This window comes from Notamacropus eugenii, chromosome 1 (assembly GCF_028372415.1).
Source record: "Notamacropus eugenii isolate mMacEug1 chromosome 1, mMacEug1.pri_v2, whole genome shotgun sequence".
NCBI lineage: Eukaryota > Metazoa > Chordata > Mammalia > Diprotodontia > Macropodidae > Notamacropus > Notamacropus eugenii.
In genome coordinates this window covers 719,203,690-719,226,509 of record NC_092872.1, presented here as the reverse complement: position 1 = coordinate 719,226,509, position 22,820 = coordinate 719,203,690, and the positions used below count along the sequence as shown (strand labels likewise).

The 22,820-nt window shown below is 37.2% G+C and overlaps 1 protein-coding gene across 4 annotated transcripts in view; it reads right to left on the bottom strand.

Moving 5' to 3' along the window:
- Nucleotides 1-12,047: 12,047 nt before the first annotated feature.
- LOC140521601 (uncharacterized) overlaps nt 12,048-22,820 on the bottom strand; it is a 28,771-nt gene continuing 17,998 nt past the window's right edge. For 2 of the 4 annotated variants that reach the window (XM_072636816.1, XM_072636817.1), the window contains exon 6: nt 12,048-22,811. In XM_072636816.1, coding sequence (XP_072492917.1) covers nt 21,310-22,811 — 1,502 coding nt within the window. In that variant the 3' untranslated portion in view covers nt 12,048-21,309. The remainder of the gene's footprint in view (nt 22,812-22,820) is intronic. The other 2 variants (XR_011973001.1, XR_011973002.1) reach the window with 2 other exon arrangements.

The window sequence follows — 22,820 nt, the reverse complement described above, 5'->3', positions numbered from 1 at the left end:
TCTTTGGCAGTACAAATTCCTTCATTTTACCTAAAGTAAACTGAGGTCCAACATTTTGCCCAATGTCATGTAGCAACTGGATGGTTTCAATAGTGAATGTCAGATTTACTAGCTACTCACATAAAGTGATAATGCCTTACATGTGCCATCCTCTACTAAGTCTTAGGGCGTTATAATAGAAAATTGTCTTAGAAAAGATGTAGTAAGGATGCATGTAAAATGAAAGTATCTTATTCAATAGAATGAATTTTTCAGATATTAGTACCATTATTTATTTTCTGGCTTTTTAAAGGCAGGTACAAGTCATTGATTTTTTTATTTTGTTAAAATTTCTATTTTTCTATTTAATTCAAATTTTTAATTAACTAAAGTTTATTTTCTCTCCCCCTACCTGAAAAAAAAAGTCTTGTAACAAATATGTATAATTAAACAAAGCAAATTCCTCCATTAGCCATGACAAAAAAAGTCTCAATTTAGACTGTCAGAATGTGGTAGTGTGCTTTCCGGTCAGTCCTCTGGAATCACGCTTGGTCATCATGTTGGTCGGAATTCTTAAGTTTTTAGAGTTATTTGTCTTCATAATGTTATAAATTGCCCTCCTGATTTTATTCAGTTCATTCTTCATCAGTTCATATATGGCTTTCCAGATTTCTTGGAAACCACCCATTCATCATTTCCTATAGCACTATAGAATTCCATTACATTCATATGCCCTAATTTGTTCAGTCTATCCCCAGGCCTTTAGTTTCCAGTTCTTTGCCACTCCAAAAAAAGAGTTGCTATAAGTATGTTTATATCACATTTATTTTGTTTCATTTGTTGTCTTTGAGGTATAACTCTAGTATTAATATCACTCAGTCAAAGGATATGTATAGTTTAGTAAGTTTTGGGGCATAGTTACAAATTGTTTTCCAGAATGAACAATTTACATATTTGCTAACAGTGCATTAATGTACTTATTTCCTACAGCTTCTCCATTATTTGTCACTTTCTTTTTTTATCAACTTTTCCAATCTGATTGTCTTGGGAGAGAAGTTCAGAATTACTCTAATTTGCACTTCTCTTTTTATTGGTGATTTGAAACATTTTCCCATATGGCTATTGATAGCTTGGACACCAATGATGTCATGGTTATTGCTTTTAGAGAACAGGGGGATCTTCTTTGGCTCCCGCCTCTTCCCATTTGGAACTGGAAGCCTCTGCTTTGGTTATACCAAAGTTACATTCTTTTTTTGGGTACATTTTGGTGTTTTAGAGATGTATTCTCCACTATTATAACAGAAAGAGCATCTTTCTTCGTGACTTTCTTCTGATGGTGATTTTTGTCTGTCAGATTAGCTTGACCCTCACTCCCTTATTTCATTGCATTTCCTGGTATGATAAATTTGTCTCTTGGTCCACCTTTCCCTAGAATTTTCTGTGAGTTCCTTCAGTAGCATCTGCCTCTGCAGGACCATTCTTTTGCTTAGTTTGTTTGTACTATGCACAAGAAAATGTCCTCTGATAGGATAGAGTCAAGAATTTGTCATATGATACATCTCAGTGACATCATCTATACACTCAGATGATTTTATATAATATTTCAGTTACATCATAGATTAATATTCATTTTAGTGCTATAGTAGTCTTTATAAATCTTTTTTTAAGTCAGGTCAATATTAAGTTAGTAACCACGGTCCTATAGAGACTTAGGTCATTCTGACCAAATCTACTCAGGGGGTATCACCCTTCTTGTGATAAATTGGAATAAGTGATTGTTCACCAGAGATAAGACTTGGGATGGCAGTTTCCCCCTTCACTGAATTTCCCCCCAAAACCTCAATCATAGCATTGCTTGCAGGGCCATAAAATAATTTGAGTTCACATATGCAATCTGTGTACATAAGCCCAAGGTTTCATTTCCTCATGTTTGACAAGGCAGGGCTTTAAATTTTTCCAGCAAGCGAATTTTATCACTATCAGAAGTGTGAGAAATTAATTATTTCTCTCTTGCCTTTAATAACTAATTATTGTATTAGGACCAAGGTTTTTCCCCTTTTCTGCTTCCTCATCTGGAAACCAACCAATGTAGGAAAGCTCTCTTAATGATTTACCCTGTTCAAAATCTAATTAAACGATAATAGAAATTCTAAATTTGGGCTAATGAGTGTATTCCTGATCAGAATGTTTACTCAGACAGGTCTCTGAAAAGGTTAATTCTCCCTGTTATCAAGACGAGAGGTATGAAAATTGATGTCTTTTTGATCAAGATCTGAGTGACCTATGTCACATACTTCAAGACCTTCATTTTAATTAGCATACACCTCCCTTTGTATTAACCAGTCCAAGTTTATTGCCACCCATCAGAAAAACCTGCTCTTCAAAGGGCATGCAAACTGTGACCCCACCACCATCAGAGGTCTTTGGTCTAAGGGAGACAGCCAAATGACCATCCTTTTTATTAATAATGTACTGACTTTATTAATAAAATGATTAAATTGCCCAGAAACTATTTCTCTGGGATTATTTTAATCATCTCAGTGGTCCATCAATGCAAATGTTCTGTTGCAACTCAAACCAGTCTTCTTGGAGTCCTCAGGGCAGTATGAGATCTTCCCTGAAAATGTTCCCAAATTAGGGTTATTTTTGTTATCTACAATAACATTTTCACTTTGCAATTTGTCTCCCAGGAAAGCTTCTTTACACTTTTCAGAAGACCTACCTCTTACTTTGTGTACTGGTTCCCCTTAATGTTAGTGCCCTCTCTCTGAGATTACCTCCATTGTACCTCGTAAATATATTAACATGTACCTAATTTGCACATTATCTCCCCTATTAAAATGTGAACTCTTTGAGGACAGGGACTGTCTGCTTTTTTCTGTATCCCAAGTACTTAGCATAGTGCCTGTCACATAGTAAACACAATAAACATTTGTTGATTGACCACCTGTCTGTGATGGACAGATGTGGACCTAACTTTAGGACTTCTCTCCAAAGTCATACTACTACTGAGTTGGGGTAGCTTTCCTTCCATGGACATCAAGGTGGTGGAAGATGAACTATACTTGGTCTATAAGGAGTAGACTCAATCTCACTAAAGCATGTATGTGCTAGAAAAATTTTACATTGACTTTTCTGTATAGGTGAAATTTTCTTTTTTTTAAAAAAAATTAATTTTTTTTTAAAATTTTGAGTTCCAAATTCTCTCTTTCCCTCCACCCTCTCTCCTCACCTATGGGGAAGGCAAAGGAAAAAAACCCCATTACAAATATGTATAGTCATACAAAACAAATTCCTACATTTGTGTATGGAGAGAGAGGAAAAAAAAGAAAAAAGAAAGTGAAGGAAATATGCTTCATTCTGACGTCAGCCCATTGACTATTTTTATCTAGAATTGGATAGCATATTTCCTCATGAGTCCTTTGGAGTTATGGTTGGACCTTGTATTAATCAGAATTATCAAGTTTTTAAAAGTTTATTAACTTTACAATATTTCTGATATTGTATTTATTATTCTCCTAGTTCTTCTCACTTCACTTTGTATCTGTTCATACAAGTCTTCCCAGACTTTTCTGAAACTGTCCCTTTCATCATTTCTCCCCCCCTCAAATTTATTAATTTATTTTCATTTTTCAACATTCACTTCCATAAGTGTTAAATTTTCTCCACCTCCCTTCTTCCTCCCTCTCCAAGACGGCATTCAGTCTTATATGGCCTCTACACATACATTCCTATTAAATGTATTTGCACATTAGTCATGTTGCATAGACAAATTATAATGAATGGGAGAAACCATGAGAAAAACAAAACATAATAAAATAAAATAGTCTGTTTTATTTTGCATTCCAACTCCATAGTTCTTTCTCTGGATGTGGATGACATATTGTATCATGAGCCCTTTGGAAATGTTTTAGGTCTTGCATTGCTGAGAAGGACTGTCTATCAAAATCAGTCCTCACACACTGTGGCTGTTACTATGTATACTGTTCTCCTGTTTCTTCTCACTTCACTCAGCATTAGTTCATGTAAGTCTTTCCAGGATTTTCTGAAGTCTGCCCCTGCTCATCATTTCTTATAGGACAGTAGAATTCCATTGCATTCATTGCGTTCCATTCATACATATCTTGTCTTATTGTCATAGCTGACATTTGGAGTACAATATTAAAAATTTGTGGTAATATTGGACATCCTAGCTTCATCCTTAATTTTGGTAGAAAACCTAGCTCATCTGTATTACAGATAATGATTGCTCTTGGTTTTAGATAGATGCTACTTATAATTTTAATAAAAACTCAGTATATGCCTATGTTTTCTATTTGTTTTAAATAGGAATGAATGCTACATTTTATCAAAAGCTTTTTCTGAGTCTATTGATATAATCACGTGATTTTTGTTGTTTTTGTTATTGATATGGTCAATTATGCTTATAGTTTTCCTAGTACTGAACTAGCCCTTCATTCCTGGCATAAATCCAGCCTGATCATTGTGTGTGCTCTTTGTGATATTTTGCTGTAATTGCCCTTTTCATTTTTGGTACCATTTGATTTTCTTCTTTTTTAAATCAAATTAGTCAATGATTTGTGCATTTTTTTCATAAAATCAGTCCCTAGTTTTACTCATTAGTTTTATTTTTTTCTTTTAATTTTATTAATCTCTGTTTTGATTTTCAGGATTTCTATTTTGGTATTTAGCTGGTTGTTTTCAATTTGTTCTTTTTCTAATTTGTTTAGTGCCATGCCCAGTTCATTGAGCTGTTCTTTCTTTTATTGATGTAAGTAAACACTTAGAGATGCATATTTTCCTGTAAATACTGTTTTGGCCACATCCCACAAATTTTGGTATGTTGTGTCATTGTTGTCATTATCACTAATGAAATTATTGATTCTATTATTTGTTCTTTGACTCATTCTTTAGAATTAGATTATTTAGTTTCCAATTTATTTTTAATCTATGTTTCCAATGCTGTTAATTGATTTTAATTTTTATTGCTTTTTCTTGTCCCAAAGGGTGAATTTAATATTTTTACTTTTCTGCATTTGTTTGAGAGGCTTTTATGCCCTCACACATGTTCAATTTTTGTGAAGGTGACATGTACAACTAAAAAAATGTATACTCCTTTCTATTGCCATTCAATTTTCTTCAGAGGGCTATCATAACTAATTTTTCTAAAATTCTATTCCTCTCCTTAACTTCTTTCTTATTTATTTTATGTTTAGAAGTATCTAGTTCTGAGAGGGAGGTCCTCCACTAGTATAGTTTTACTATTTCCTCCTATAACTCATTTCACTTTTCCTTCAATTATTTGGGTGCTATCCCATTTGGTGTATGTATGTTTAGTATTGATATTACTTCATTGTCTATAGTACCTTTTAGCAAAGTGTAGTTTTAGTGTAGATTATCTCTTTTAATTAGGTCTATTTTTGTTTTTGCTTTGTCTGAGATTATGATCACTACCCCTACCTTTTTTACTTAAGTTAAAGCATAATAGATTCTACTCCAGTCAATAAATTTAACTGTATGTGTCTTTCTATTTCAACTGTGCTTCTTGTAAACAACATACTGTTGGATTCTGGTTTCTAATCCATTCTGCTCCCCTCTTCTATTTTATGGGTGAGTTCATCCCATTGACATTCACAGTTATGATAATGAACTGTGTATTTTCCACCATCCTATTTTCTTCTGTTTATCCTCCTTCTCTCTCTCTCTCTCTCTCTCTCTTATCCTGTCCCTCCTCAAAAGTCTGTTTTGCTTCTGATCACTGTCTCCTTTATCCACAATCCTTATTCCCTGCTCTCTTTCTCTTATCCTTTTCCCTTCCTACTTTTCTGTTGCGTAAGATAAATTTCTATAGCCCACTGTACATACTCTTCCTTGCACTTCTCTTTTATGTAAGGTAGTTTTTTCCAGTCTTCTTCTCCCTTACTTTTCTGCCAGTGAATTCTTTTTTCTCACCCTTCCATTCTTTTTTATAAGATCATCACACCATAATCAACTCATACTCATGGCCTCTGTCTGTGTAGACACCGTTTAACTTATCTAATAATGATAAAATTCTTAAGAGTTACTGTATCTTCTTTTCATATAGGAAGGTAAACTGTTTAAATTTATTAAATCCCTTATGATTTCTCTTTCATTTTTATTTTTTACACTTTGCTTGAGTCTTGTGTTTGACAGTCAAATGTTCTAATCACTTCTGATCTTTTCATCAGAAATGCTTGAAAATCCTCAATTTCATTAAATACCCATTTTCCTCCCTGAAGGATTATGCTCAGTTTTGGTCTGTAGGTTCTTCTTGACTGTTATCTTATTCCTTTGCCTTTTGGAATATCATATTCCAAGTCCTCCATTCCTTTATTGTGGTAGCTCTTAAATCTTGAGCAATCATGACTGTGACTCTATGATATCTGAATGGTTTCTTCATGTCTGCTTTCAGTATTTTCTCCTTGACCAGGGAGCTCTGGAATTTGGCTATACTATTCCTGGAAGTTTTCATTTTGAGATCTCTTTTAGGAGATCTCTTTTGCCCTCTAGTTCTCAAACAACTGGGCAGTTTTCCTTTATCATTTCTTGAACTATGGTGCCTAGGATCTTTTTTTTTTTTTATCATGTCTTTCATATTGTCCAAATAATTTTTAAGTTATCTCTTCTTGAACTATTTCCCAGGACAATTTTTGTTCTGTTGAGATATTTCACATTTTCTTCCATTAAAAAAATCATTTGGTTTTATTGCTTCTTGATGTTTTGTGGAGTTATTAGCTTCCACATGGCCAATTCTTAAGGAACTATTTTCTTCAGTGAGGTTTTGTACCTCTTTTTCCATTTAGCCAATTCTTTTTTTTAAGGAGTTATTTTCTTCAGTATTTTTGTGTTTTTTTTAAATCAAAATTTTAATTCTATTTTCAAAATTTTCTTTCACTTCTCTCATTTCTTTCCCCAGTTTTCCTATACTGCTTTTATTTAATTTGTTAAAATAAATTTTTTTAAAAAAAACAAACTCTTTCTCTTTTCCTTTCTAGGAATTCTTGTTGGGCTTGTATCCAATTGACAATTTTCTTTGAGGTTTTGCTTGTAGATGTTTTCACATCATTGACTTCTATTGAATTTCCATCTTGAGCTCACCTGTCACCAGTAGATTTTTATGGTCAGATTCTTTTTGTTCTTTGCTCATTTTCTCATCTATTTATTGACTTTATACTTTATCTTAGAGTTGGGTTCTAGTCACCTAGGGGGGAGGCAGTTGACATTTGAAGCTTCAACCCTTGCTGTTTTCACAGGTAATTCTGAGGGTCTCTAAGTTTTTGGTGCTTCCAAAGTGGTATGATGTGGGGAGAGGTGTGGTCATTACTCTTCTGATATGTGTTCTTATCCTTACCCAAGAAGGGCCCTGATGGCAACTATAAGGGGTACTGCCCCTCACTCTGAAACTCCTACAAGGAATTGGGGACCTTATTTTCTCTATGCCCTGGAACTCTGACCAGGGCCCAAGCTTGTCTCTGTAAATGCTCCTCTCCACCCTAGAACTGCTACTACAAATTAGCATCTCCGTTCTCTCTCTGCCCTGGAACTGTGATGTAGAATGGGGTAATGGGTAGTGGAGTTACCCACTGTTACATCAAGGGCCTCGACATACACAGGAGGACCTGCTGTACAGGTTCTTTGATCTGCTTTACTAAAAGTTGCTTTTGAGGGGTCAACAATCACTTTAATCAAGTATATATATCATTCACTTAGTTCAGAGGAAACAGTCAGCACCCTGAACTTCAGAGAAAATACAAACAAAGAAACAAAGATCAACCAACAGACAAAGCTTCCAACTGTCTGACAGATCAACAGACATAACTGTCTGACCATACATACATACATACATACATAGTTACCAGAGAAAGAAGCACCAACATCTGGGTTTTCAAAACTGGGGGGCTCCTTAGGGGCTGCTCAGAGTAACAAACAGTTCCAATGAGTAAGACCCAAAGTAAAACCTTACCTCAGAGTATTTATACATTTTTCAGAGCCAAAGGGCATCACTACCTTTGAAAATCAGTGTCTCACTAGAAAATTAACAAAAGGTGTGGGCCTCCCCTAATTAAGCTTCCCTTAATGGGTGGGCCCATCAATGGGTGGAGAAAATTTTTAACTCATTAGCATTATACCCACATAGGAATTCCCTGTAATCTTTTTCTGACTACTTGTTCAGTCCTCTTACCATGGGAAATGAAAGCTCCTACAACTATTACTTCTGAAGCTGCTGCTTTGCCACTGCCTCTAGGACCCACAACTGATGTTGCTGTCATGTAGTACTCCTGGTCAGCTCCCACTCTGGGGTCACAAACTTCCCCTTCTGACCTCCTAAGTTATCTTAGGCTGGAAAAATGTCCCACTTTGACTTTTATTGGCTATTCTGCTCCAGAATTCAATTTGACATATTATTTTAAAGTTGTTTGGAAGGGAATGTTGGGAAAGTTCAGCTGCAATGCTCCTTCTACTCCACCATCTTGACCACATTATTAACTTTTAATTAGGAGCATTTACAAAAACAGAAAGCAAACCAAAAACATCAAAAATCAATAAAAACTGTGGTAGCTGTTGCCTACAGACCTCCTGATCACTACCTTTTCTTCCTCAATGGGTTTGATACCTGGTTTACAATTTCTCTTTCCTCTCCAACTTCTGCCCTCATAATGGGACAACAACATACACAATGATTCTCCCTCAAATACCCTAACCACTCAGTTCCTCAAATTATTCACCTCCCATGAGCTACTTCTCCATGGCCACCTCAGTCATACACAAAGATGTTCATACCTTTGATCTTGCCAGCACCCACAAATATACCACCTCCATGTTCAAGTATTCTTAAATCCCCTTATCTGACCATAATTTATTTACTTTTCACCTCTCCCTCTGCCTTCTCTTATATAATTCTACTCTTTATCTGCATCATGACCTCCAATCCTTTGACCCCCTCTCTTCTCTTTCAGGCTATCTCCCCTACATAAGCCACTCTCTTCTCTTCATCTTGATTCCTTGATGAACCAATTCAGCTCTACAGTGTTTGACTCTCTTAAATCCTTAGACCTCTTGCCATATCTCCAATTATACCTGCCAAGCCTTAACCTTACGGACGGAGAGTAGAGAGGGAGGGAGAGAGAGAGAGCAATAGCATGCCTTAGCTGGGAGCTGCAGTGTTTTTCCTACTCCCTTGGTTGGGTTCTGAGGGAGTCTTCCCCAAGGACACTGTCCTATGTTCCAGGATTGTGGGTAGAATGTTAAGCTTTGCTTTTGCTTAATAAAAATTGCTGATTAAAAGTTAATGGCATCATTAACTGGGCTGATCTATTTAAATTGGAAGCAGATCAATGGGGCTCAGGTGGCAGTGCAGGGAGAGAGAAAGGCAATAAAGTCTTTCTTTCTCCATTCAGCTCTTCCAAAAACCTTTACTCTTTCCAGTTTATCTCTTCCAAGCATCAGGTGCAAACCTATCTTCCTCCAATCAGCTCAGCAGGTAACAAGAAATACAGATTCTCAGACTCTTAGAGAATTTGAACCTCAACAATTCAGACCCAGGTCTGAAATTGTTTCTTATACCCAACTCTAAAAAAATTTTCTTAGACTGACTTGTAGGTCAAAATCTACATTTGTGTTAGCTAAGGCAATAATTAGTAAAGTATAGTTGTCTCATAGTCACCTAGTCACTAGGTATTAGGGCTTCCCAACTACCAACCTCAAAATTCTCCATTAGTCATATATAAACTAGATATAGGGAAACAGGGCACTTGGGCCATCTTTGCCTTAAACAACTTTTCTGTGAAAGGCTACTTTTTTCAGTGTTTTAGACAGAACTGTCCATAGGACCATCCCATATTAATCAATAAAATGGTCCTAATTAGGAAGAGGCATCATTGCACATTCATACATCCCATTCAACTGATTTCTTTTAACCAGAATCAAATAGTTTTGATGATTATTGTTTTAAAATAGAATTTGAATCCTGGAAGCATTATCCTTCCCCTCCCTCTTTCATTCCCACTTTGTTTTCTTATTTTCCTGGAAATTAAATAATAATTTTTAATGAATTATTTTGTAGAACTTAAGTTCTACGAGACACTTCTTTGTAGTTTGATTGTATAGCACTAAATATGAAAATAATTTATGTAGTACTGTCATTTTCATTACATTGATGAGGCACAAAAAGTACTGCAATCAACATTTGAATGTACAGTGAGTTTTTCTATTTTTTACCTCTTTGGATTATATGTTGAACAACAGTAGTTTATATACATGGGTTGGTCCAGGTTTGAAAAGCATATTATGGCTGACACAGGTGCTTCTTCAAATGGTGATTCAGAGAACTCAACAATCAGAATAAGAGGCTATAGGTGTGGAGGCATTGCCTGCATGAGGTCACTGGGTTAGAGGTGGAGAAGTAGTCTGAGGAGTTACAGGTTGGCTTAATAAGACAGATCACTGGCTGACACATTGCTACATTCCTAACACTATAACTCCTGGGCCATCTCCAGTTGTCCTGATCCATATCTGGCCACTGGACCCAGATGGCTCTGGTGGTAAAAGTGAGGCTAATGAGTTTGCACAGCCCTCCCTCACTAAAATCCAGTTCACTTGTATATCATGGCATCACCTCCCTGCTGTCATGGTCCTCTTCAAGAACAAAGAATGAACAGCAATAGCATTTGGTTCTAAAAGCTACAATAACAGCATCTGTAGTCCCTGCTGGAGAGTCAAATGAAATACAGAATATAACCCAGAACTGAAGGTCATTCGCATAAGACTCTCCTCATTCATAAACAATTACTCCATACTTCCTGCTTGTATCAGGGGAAGAGCTGATGAAAGCTAACCAGAGAGGTCTTTGTTTCTTCCAGCTCCCAGTCTGAAATTATTTTCCAGTGTGGTTTGATCATTTTACCCTCCACTAGTAGTGCATTACTATGCCTGTCCTCCTATGGCTCATCCAACTGTCATTATTCTTTTTTGGGAGGAGGAGGGTCATCCTTGCTGAATTGAATAGGTATGAGACAGAAAATCAGTTGTTGTAACTGACATTTTCTTATTATTAGTGTTTTGGAACATTTTTCCTCCATGGGTATTGATAGTTTACCTTTCTTATTTTAAGAGCTGCCCACTCATATCCTTTGACCAATCTGTTAGAAAATGGAATTTAAAAAATATATTTGAATTAGTCATGTGCCTTAGATATCAGATCTTTAACAGAGAAATTTGCTTCAATGATGCTTCCAAGTTAAAGTTTCCTTCTAACTGTATTGATGTTTATACAAAAGCTTTTCAATTATGTATAACTAAGATTGCGCACATTATTTCCTATGATCCTACCATAGTTGTGATAATTACCTCCTTTCCCGCTCTTCTAATTTGTGCATGATATGACCTTTTAAAATCAAGGTCATTTGTTCATTTTGTGATTATTATAGTATGTGATATGAGATGCGGGCCTAAACGTAATTTCTGTCACATTACTTTCTAGCTTTCCCAGTAATTATTGTCGAACAGTTTTATTACCACAGCGATTGGAGTCATTGGGCTTACCAAACACTATGTTATTATGTTGGATTGTTTCAGGGTCTTATTATTGACTGTTTCATAAAACAACTTTCCTATTTTTTAAATCAGTACAAAATCATTCTAAATTATTACTGTTGTGTAGTATAGCTTGAGAGTTGGTAGAGGGATGTTCACTTCCTTTCCATTTCTTTTTATTATTCCCTTTCAGATTCCTGAATTTTTGTTCCTCTAATTAAATCTTTGAAATTATTTTGCCTAGTTTTATAAAGCAACTCTGGTAGATTGATTGCTATGTCATATGGCATTGAATCTGTAAATCAATTTAGGTAGCATCACCATTATTATTAGATTGCCATGGACCAATTATAAGCCATTAATATCTGTCCAATTATTTAAGTACATCTTTATTTTTCTATAAAGAGTGTTTTGTAGGTAGAGTCATATGATGTATAGAAAGGTGGAGGGCTTTAGTTGTGAAACATTTTATATTTGATCCTGAAGGTAACAGGGAGCCACTGGAGTCAATTAAGTAAGGGGTATGACATGTTCAGACTTTATTTGTTTCCAGTTAGGAGTATATACCAAGTTGATATAGTTAGAACACTTGATACAAAAGATTTCCCCCAAACCAGAAGCACAGTCTCCCACAAGTACCTGAAGACTCCCAGGGAAAGTGGGCCCAAGCTTACAAAGTACATATAGCCAAGGGGTAACTTACAGCTCTTGGCTCTCCCTTTAGGGAGTCCTCATGAAGTTCCCCATAGGTATGGCGCAGATTTCTGTTGGGTTCCTCATAAGGTCCTGAGCTGCTTTTCTTCAGTGTATTGTTTATTCTTCATGCTAATGCAGGTGCTACTGTCAAATGCTGCTGTTCTGGGGACCCTTCAGGATATTAAGGCAAAGTGCCACATCTTCCCACCTTTACAAGTTTGTAAGGTCTTTCTTTGGTGTATTGCGAGAAAGGGAAGGAGTCAAAGGTTCTCTCTTCTCTCCTCACAACTATTCCTTTTCAGAGGAAGCAGCCTGGGGATATGTTCACATATCAACGGGGTTTATCAAGAGAAATTTCCCAGATCCATTTGATGAGCTCATGGGGCAATGAACCTTTGTTTGGAATCTTGGTTTGCTTAGGCCTCTCCCTAAAGATTATGGATATGTTCACCCATGCCTTGTTAAAAGAGAAAAGATGATTCCGGATTAGGTTTCAGTGACTGTGGCTGCCCCAAGATACACTGGTCTGGAGATGTTCCACGGCATTAACTAGGACAGCAGCCTCCTAACTTTTTTGTTCACATACTCCTATCAGCAAACATTTTTGAAAATTTATTCAGTATATATACATGTACTAACACACAATATATCTTGTACATTATAAAATATGCACAATAGAAAATGTTTAAGGATGTGATAAAGATGAAAAGTGACTTTTTATCTTTGTATCTCCAGTGCATAGTAAGTACACTACATAGTAAGCACTTGATAAATGCTTGTTTTTTACTTGAAATAGATAATATTTAAAAGTATCTTATTTATTAGTAGTACAAAAAATGTCTCGCTCTCCCTTTAAAACATTAATAACAATAATGGGTAGACTATCTGTGTATCAATCGACAAGCATTAAGTGCCCCTGTGTGCCAGGTACTGTACTGAGTGCTGGTAACACAAAGAATAAAATATTTCCTACTCACAAGGAGCTTATATTCTAATTCATTAATAATAACAATAAAATTTAGGCAGAGATCTTTGATTTCATTGGTATAGGGAACACCATGTGAGGAAACTCTCTAGCAATGTCGGTCTGGACCCATTCTACAACTGATAGCTAGCATTTATATAGTGCGTTTAGGTTTGCAAAGTGCTTTACTCATATTACCTCACCTTATCCATATAACCCTAAGAGGTAGGAGCTTTTATTATCCCAATTTAAAGATGAGAAAACTGGAGCTTAGAGAGGACAAGTGACTTACCTGGGGTCATAAAGTCAGAAGGTGTCTGAGGCAGGAGTTGAATTGAGGTCTTCCTGCTTCCAAATCCCACATGCTATACACTGTACCTCTTAGCTGCCTGCCTTAAAGGTTTGAATGGGGCAGGAGCGGGAAAGTGACTTGCCCAAGGTCACTCAGCCACTCTGTGTCAAAGGCAGTATGTGAAGCAAGTTCTTCCTGACTCTGAGGATGGCTCTCTGTATCATACTGCCTCTCTGATAACAAATAACAATAATAATATTTCTGTAAGAGGAATATGATTGAATATACTTTGTTCTTTTTGAAAATTTTAGTTTAACACCATGAAACAGCAATTCAAAAGTCTGGCTCTAAATTATTTATTTTGGTACTTGGTTTGAATGGCTGTCATAGATGAAACAGTTACAGAATAATATGTAGCTCCCAAGGGAAGAAAATGACCACACTAACTACATTACTGTCCTCCTTTTCAGTGGCAGCCACCAAATAACATAAAGGTTTTGTTGAAATCGAGGTATTAAATTTCCATTTTCCCTGATTTCAATCAGTTGCCCTTGCAAACTAGTTGGAAAATGCTATATTTTTATGTACTTTTAACAAATGAGTACAAAATCCTCTGAAATGCTTTATTTGGAGAACTTCTAAAGAAGTTGGAATATTTTTCCAAGTTTTTAAAGTAGGCATATATGCATGTTCTTATAGGTGACACACTATTTTGGCAACAAAGCTGAGTTTTTCAATGTCTTAATAATTATCATGGTTTCCTATTATCATTAGCTAATGTCCAAAAGGATAATACACACTCAGAAACTTGCAGGCTAGGCCTGACTCAGACCACTTCAATAGTTCAGGATTGATTTCTCAGTTCTTTTCATCTGAGAAAAAGGAAATCTACTCAGTCCCAGAAAGGGAAGGATATTCAGCAAGCGGAGAGCGAGAAGAGATACAGAGATAGAGACAGAGGCAGAGAGACAGTCAGAAAACAAGAAAGAGAACACTTATTTACTCTATTAGATTGGAAGCTCATTGAGGGCAGAGACTATCTTTTGCTTCTTTTTTGTATCCTTAGCACTTTGCGCAGTGCCTGGCACATAGTAGTTACTTAATAAATGTTTATTGGTTGATGGGCACTTGTGCTAAGAACTTTGACAAATATCTCATTTGATCTTCACAACAATCCTAGGAGGCAAGAACTATTATTATACTCATTTTATAGTTGGAAAAACTGAGGCAGAGGTTAACTGACTTGCCCAAGGTCACATGACTAGCAACTGACGCTAGATTTGAGCTAAGGTCTTCCTAACTCCAGGTCCAGCCTTCTGCACCACCTAGCTGGCACTGATTCAGTTGGATATACCTCACTTTCCTCTGTATTGGCCATGCTGGTCAAAAGCTTGAAGGAGAAGCTTCTGATTCTTTGCGTGCTGGCTTTTACATTTAGGCCACCAGAAAGCTAAGTCAATGTTTTGAGTCTCAGTCCATGGGTCAATGGGCCATGGGCCAAAGTCTTGAGTATAATTTCAATACCTCTTAATGAAAAATTAGCCTCTTCTAAATGGAGCAGAGCCATATAAAAAGCTAGCCTCACCAATGTGGCAGAGCTTTAGGGGCTAATGAAGGCTCCTATCACATAGGGAAAGGTTCATCATTAATTATAGGGGATGTAAATCCATATTTCAAATAATTTGGAAATGTTTTTGCCCAATGTATCACATCTGAATAGCTCATCATAGTTTTTAACTTGCAACATGGCAGAGTTCTGTACTAAGAGTCGGAGGTACTGGCTCTGCCATTTCCTTTTAGTTTATTGTTTCTCATAGTATTAGTGTTATCTTCAGTCTGAGGATTTTTTTTTTTTGGTAGGAATCCTCTGAAGCCACTTGTTCATTTTGTGAATGTTAGTTCAATTAAGACTACATAATATTATCTAGAAATTCACTTACCCAGGAATATATAAATCATAACACAATAATATGTTGAAAGCAAACGGATGGTTGAAGGTAACACTGTGAATGTCCCTAGAATCTGGTATTCTAATTCTTCCTTCAGAAAACCATACTGATAGATAATTATCTGACATACAGACTGAGGGCACCAGAATCCATCCAAAAGTAAAATATTAGTAAAGTTTAACTTATTTGTTAATTGAATAGAGATAGAAATGCTAGTATTTTCTTCACTTTGGAGATGACTATCTTAGGGAATATTTTAGTGGCTGGGTTGTCTCCGAGATAAATGAATTGGTTTTTAAGTCTTAGGAGGGAGGAAAGATTTTGTAGGAAGTAGATGCCCTTCTGTGAGAACCAAAAAGGGAATCAACAAACCTGCTTCGTCCTCTGCCTTTTCCCTTCCATTTTTCTCCTACTGAAATTCTGAGTGAAATGGAAGTAGTGCAAGTGTGAAAGGATGGGTATTGCCTGATCTGGAATGCTGAAGTGTGTATTCCCTCTTGAGGGGAGTTCAAAGTACAATTTAGTGCTGCTAGTCTTAGAGAGAATTGTGTGGAGTCAAGGAATTCCACAGAATGTTAAGGGTGGCAACCAGAAGTTCAGTTGTCTTCCAAGAGGAATGAAAACCACGGTCTAGATGTGCTGCATCAGAAGGACTTCAGGATCTTGATTGAAAAGTAGAACTCAGCAGTGAGAGAAGAAAGCTGTTGATTGCTTGTTGGCAAATTTGAGTTCCTTTATGCATTCTCTACATTTGTTTATAGTCTCCTCTAAGTCTTTTGGGTTTCTGCATTGTCCATAGAGTGAAGTAACAGCTGTCCTGAACCTTGTGTGAACTGTAACACTGAGCGCTTGCACAGGAGCTACAGACCTCTGCTATGCCCATCTGTGGAATCCTAGACACAAGCTTGATGCAGGCTATGTTCAGAGATTCACTATAGTAAAAAAACAGAGGCTTTTTGGGAGAAATTCCTTGGTACAGGCTCTCCCCAAAGTGATTTAATACATCTGCTCAGGCATATTTGGCTTCTTTCCACTGTCTCTTGTACCTTTCTGAAATTCTGAGAATTCTCTGGGGTAATGGCAGTTATTGGGAAGAAGTTATTCCCCCTGCCCCAGGATCTTTAGTGGCTACTTTGTAGCAGAAGCAGCTGGGATCAGAGTGGGGAGTTCATGGAGAATGCTCCTACACCCCGGCCTCTTGCAGAGAGGTGAAAAGATCTGGGGTGACTCAAGCTCTGGATTCTTACAAATTGTTTCTGATCTCAGGAGTCAACATAAAAGATCAGTCTCAGCATATAAATCATTAGACTAGAGCCCGGGGTTCACTCTGTGAAATCTCTGGAAATGGTTTGTATCAAATGCCTCAGTTCGTATTAAAGCACTCAAAATAACAAAGTACTGAGTATAGGACAGCTTTTATTTCAACCAACAGACCTGCAGATAATGCAGAAGATGCAAGTGATGCACAGCAGCTCATAAGCAAATGTAGAAAGCATCTGAGGGAACTCATGTGGCAAAATAGTTTGCACAGGACTATATGCAATAGTAAAAACATGGCAGGAGGTGGGTACAATAATTAGGAAATGACTGAACAAACAGGGTTATAAGAATGTTGTGATACATATGTATTCAGAAAGACACAAAGACTTGTGTTAAGAGTGCAGAAGGCAAAGCTAAAAAAATAGCGTGCAGCATAACTTCAATGACGTAAATGAAACAATACTAACAGGTAGCAAGACTTAGGTTGAATACAACGGGTAAGCATGCCAGGAGGCTCTGAGAGCCAGCCAAAGCCCGGGGACCTGGGTGGCACAAGAAAGGAAGAGAGAAGAATACGTTTACTTAGAATAAGGATAGTTATTGACTAGAGAAGGAGACGTGTTGGCAGTCCTGGTGACAGTTCTGATTTATGCTGCCTCAAGTCTCATTCAGCTGAGGGCAGGGTTTTCTGTCTCCCTTTCCCTCGTGGACATGATGCTCACAAAATGGCTACTTTGGATGCCTGAGACATGCTGGTCTGAGACAGTACGAGGCACCCCTATGCAGGAGGCTTAATATGTCCGTTGGGGATGGGGTGCTATCAGCTACGCTACCTGTGCAAAACCCTTCAGCTGAGCATGAAACAAAGAAGTATTTATGCCCTGGCTACCTCTGTGGAAGGGGAGCTGCTGTCTACCAGCACTCTCTAGCTACCGGTGGCTTGTAATCTTAACTGTGCTATGGGATAGGGACGTCCCCGGAAAAACCTAACCCTACTGCAACGCTGGGGCGCTATCCTCAGGAAATCCTAGCTGCTCCCTCAAACTGACATCCTTCCTCATAAATGTATCACAGGCCTGGACACAGTAAGGATAGTTCTAAATTACTACAATAAAAGGACAGCCTTCCTTTCTATGAACAAACATGAGATATTATTTACTATTACTGTATAGTGGGTTGCAGGATGGCCTTTAGGGCCAGAAAGACTTGGGTATAAATCATGGTACATTCTAGCTTTATAAGGACTAGCCATTTGAGTTCTCCCTAAGACTATACATTGTGAGTTGCTGATCTGCACCAGTGGATGACAGGTTTATACATGCAGAACTGGAAGTGACCTTAGAGTTAATCTAGTCCAATACCCTAATTTTAATGTAGAAGATACTGAGGCCCAGAAAAGCTGCTACCTAGCAAGTAAAAATCAGATTCAGGATTTGAACCTAGAGCTATCTAATTCTAAATCCTGTGCTCTTTCAGGGCAATGTATCATGCTGAGGGAGGTTACCCACTGCATAATATATCTGAACCATGAAACCACAAACAGCCCCCCAAAATCCTGCTCAAACCTTAAAACAAAAATTCTGATGCCCCATTTGCACCTGTCACCGTTAGATGCTCTTGTTTAACTGCTGGAGTAAACCACTATGGGGTAGGTGGGTTTTTTAATGTGTCAGAACAAGTCTTCAGTGGCTCCTGAAGTCCTCTCACTTATGACTCAAATACCTCAGCCTGGCATTTAAAGCCTTCTACACACTGGCACCCACCTTTACTTTCCAGTGGTATTTCCTATTGCTCCCCTTTATGAACTCTACACTCTGACCTATTAGCTGTTTCCTGAATTTTTAAAACAATGTTTCTTAACTTTTCCTCAATGTTAAGGTATTTTGGGGTACCGAACTATGTCTTAATCCAACTAGTTGTGCCAAGTGATAAAAATGCACAGGGGGTACTTTCAGCTCCATACTACCATCAAATAAGAAAGAGACAGTCCTCATCTATCCAACAGGATTCTGCAAATTTTATGGCACAACCCAAAGAACTTCAGAGACTGGAGGGTTGCCATTTTTCAGCAGCACATGCAAAATGGGAACAGAATTGGAGGTTTTGGTTTTTTTTTTTTTAAACCTGGATGGATCTCATTGTGATTAGAACCTAAGAGACTCATGGTATCAGATTAGTTAATCATTAGTTAGACATGCTGTCTAGTTGTGAATGTGGAAGTGCCAGTTCTACAGAACTTCAACATGGAGTATGAACCCTAAAAGGAGAGAATAACTCACCACCTGGCAACATGTGATCTTCTTGTGCAGACCTCTATACTACAGTCACCTTTTCTATACAACTATGTACAACTGTGATCTCCAAATCAGACTTTTGATTAGTTCTCCATCTTTGTTTACACTACCTCTGTTGAAAGTGTTTACTAAATCTGTAATGACCTTCCCATTGCTATTTCCATCCATTGAAACTCTCCCTACCCTTTATGGCTTAGCACATGAAATCTCTATGAATCTTTATCTGATTCCCTCACTATGTAAGGGACAGCTAGATCTGGACTTGGAGTTAGGAAGACCTGAATTCAAATCTGACTTCAGACATTTACTTGCTGTGTGACCTTGAACAAGTCACTTATTCTTTGCCTCAGTATTTTCATTTGTAAAATAGGGATAATAATAGCACCTACCTACTGGGTTGTTGTGAAGATAAAATGAAATAATATTATAAAGTGCTTAGCACAGTGCCCAGCACATATTAGGCGCTTAATAAATGCTTGCTAAAAAACCAAAAACAAACCCAATAATTTGGACAACACAAATTATATTTACCATGTGCCATTAGTTATTTGTATTATGTGTCATGTTCCTCCACTCTTACCCCCAGACCCTGACTGCAAGTTGCATGCAATCTGGGACCATGTTTTACTTACTCTCCCATAGCACCTAGAACAGTGTTAGCTGGGTATTACCAGAAAGAAAGACGTAATGCTTGTCTGTTTTTTTCCCCTAAAAGCAACATACAATTATAGCCAGTAGCAAAATCTGACACCCTGAACCCCAGTGTTGAATTATGATTCAATTTTATGTCAATGGTTCGATATCAACATAGGAGATCTCCAGTGAATGTCCCAGGGATTGGTGCTGGGACCTGTGCCATTTAACATTACTATTAATGGCTTGAATCAAGTCATAGAGGGAATACCTGTCAAATCAAATTTTCAGATGACAAAATCTGGGAGGGAGAACTCACACAAGGGAACACAGAATCAGAATTCATCTTAGCTGTGAGATCACTGAGACAAAATAAATGATGAAATATAAGGGGATAAAGATGAAGTCTTATACTTGGGTTCAAAATATCAGACGAACAAGTATACAGCAGGGGTGGCAAAGTTCTACAGCCATCCGTCTGAAAAAACATCCCAAGACTAGCTCAAAGTGAGTCCACAGTGCTAAAGAGCAGCCCAAAATGCTCCCTTGCCCTTGAGATGCATTAAGAGAGGCACAGGACAGAGTGACAGAGGTGAGTCTTGCTGCATTTATCACTTCTGGGCACTCCATTTTAGGCGTGACATGGATGACAACCAGCATGGTAACGGGCAGCTAGCTCATACAGTATGAGGATGAGCTGAAGGAAACAGGTAAGTAACCATGGAAGAGAAGACCTAGAGAGCACATAAAAGTTCACTTCAAGCATTTTATAGGCCTTCAAAGAGAAAGGGGATTATGCTTGTTCATCTTGGCTATAGTTGGTAAAACGAGGAGAAATGGGGTGGAAATTAAAGAGGCAAATAAATATAAAGCTGACAAGGAAGCACAAATTTCCTAATGATTAGCATTATCCAAAGACAGAGCTGGCTGCTTCAGAAGACAGTAGTTTCTCTTTCAACAGAGGTCTTAAAACAAAGGCTGAATAGTGACTTCATTGATTGTGTACATAGGATTCTTTTCTAGATAAAGGTTGTACTAGGTGATCTCTGTGGCCTCTTCCAACTCTGAAATTCTGTGACTGCAAAATTTTCTGAAACTTTTCCTATATGATTATATATGCACAGGTAATATCCAGTATGAAATCTCTCATGAACTTTTAACTATATTCATGGAGATTCTCATGAGTACTAATTATCTGAAAGGTGTTCCCAGTAGCTGAAACTTTCCCACATACATTATATACTTAAAGTTCTATACAGTAATAATTCCCTTATATGTAGCAAAAAATTGACCCAGCCTGAATACTTCCACGCATTCATTACATTAAAAAGATTTCTCCTTCTAGTATTGTTTCTTATGATCCTCAAGATCTCTGTTCTGAAAGCCTTCTCTCATTCATTACCCTGAATGTAATCAGGATGAAAGCTCTAATGGGCAGCAAATGTGGCTTCCTCATAAAACTTTTCTCACATTCCTTACATTCAACAGGCTTCTAAGCTCCTATTGTCTATGTCTAGGCAGGAGGACTATGTTTCCACACCATGTGAAAGCTTTTAGACACTCATTACACTAAAAAGGTTTTTCCCTAATATTAGTATTAGTTTTAGTATTAGTTTTCTTAAGGTTTCCTTTCTGATTACAGGTTTTCCCACATTCATTAGATTCAAAGGGGGATGGGGGTGAGGAATGTCACCTGTACGAATTCTCAAGTGTATTAAAGTTTCCCTTCTGGCTGAAATTTATCCCACATTCATTATTATTATAAGGTTTGTCTCCAATATGACTACTCTTATGTTTCATTAGACTTGAGCTGAATCTGAAGCCTTCCCCACATTCATTACATTCAAAGGGTCTCTCTCCAGTATGAATTCTTTGATGTCTTGTTAGGTTTTGACTATTATTGAAGGCTTTCCCACATTCATTACATTTGTAAGGCTTCTCTCCAGTATGAATTCTATGATGCTGCATAAGAGATGAACTTTGCCTGAAGCTTTTCCCACATTCATTACACTTGTAGGGTCTTTCTCCAGTATGGATTCTTTGATGTCGTGTTAGGCTTTCATTATTGCTAAAGGCTTTTCCACATTCATTACATAAATATGGTTTTTCCCCAGTATGAATTCTCTTATGTGTATTAAGGTTTCCTTTCCAGCTGAAAGCTTTCCCACATTCATTACATTCATAGGGCTTCTCTCCAGTATGACTTCTCAGATGTTTCATAAAGGCAGACCTGAACCTGAAGCCTTTCCCACATTCGTTACATTCAAAGAGTCTTTCTCCAGGGTGAATTACCTTATGTACATCAAGACGAGAAGTTGTACAGAAGGCTTTCCCACATTCATTACATTTATAGGGCTTCTCTCCACTATGTATTCTTTGATGTCGTGATAGGTTTCGATTATTGATGAAGACCTTCCCACATTCATTACATTTATAGGGCTTCTCTCCAGTATGGGTTCTTTGATGTTGTGATAGATTTTGATTATCAATGAAGGCTTTCCCACATTCATTACATTTATAGGGCTTTTCTTCAGTATGGATTCTTTGATGCTGAATAAGATAGTTATTACTGCTAAAGATTTTCCCACATTGATTACATGTATAGGGTTTCCCTTCAGTATAAATTGTTTGATGTTGCATAAGGGATGAGCTTTGCATGAATATTTTCTCACACTCATTATAATTATGAAACTTTTCTTCAATATGGATTCTTTGATGGGGAGACAGCTTTTGATTGTTGTTGAAGACTTTTCCATACCCATTATATTTATAGGGTTTTTCTCCTCTCTTATGTGAAAAGAGGTTTCCCTTTGGGCTGAAGGCTTTCTCACATTCATTATATTCGAATGGTTTCAATGGAGAATGAATTCTTTGATGTAGCAGAAGGCATGAATTGATGCTGAAGGCTTCACCAAATTCATCACATTTAGGGTGTTTTTCTTGATTAAATATTCCATTGTAATGAATGCCATTTGAATGGTAAATGAAGGGCTTCTTGCATTTATTATAAGTACAGAGATTTTCCCCTATTGAAATTCTATTATGTTCAATGAGATCTGAAAAATGTTTGAAGCTCTTTCCCAGTGTATCATAGTTATGGAGATATTTTCCTACAGGTATTCTCTGCCATGGGATGAGGATTGTTCCCAGACCATATTTTCGTCCAAACATATTATAGTCATGAAGAAAATCTGGGGGAA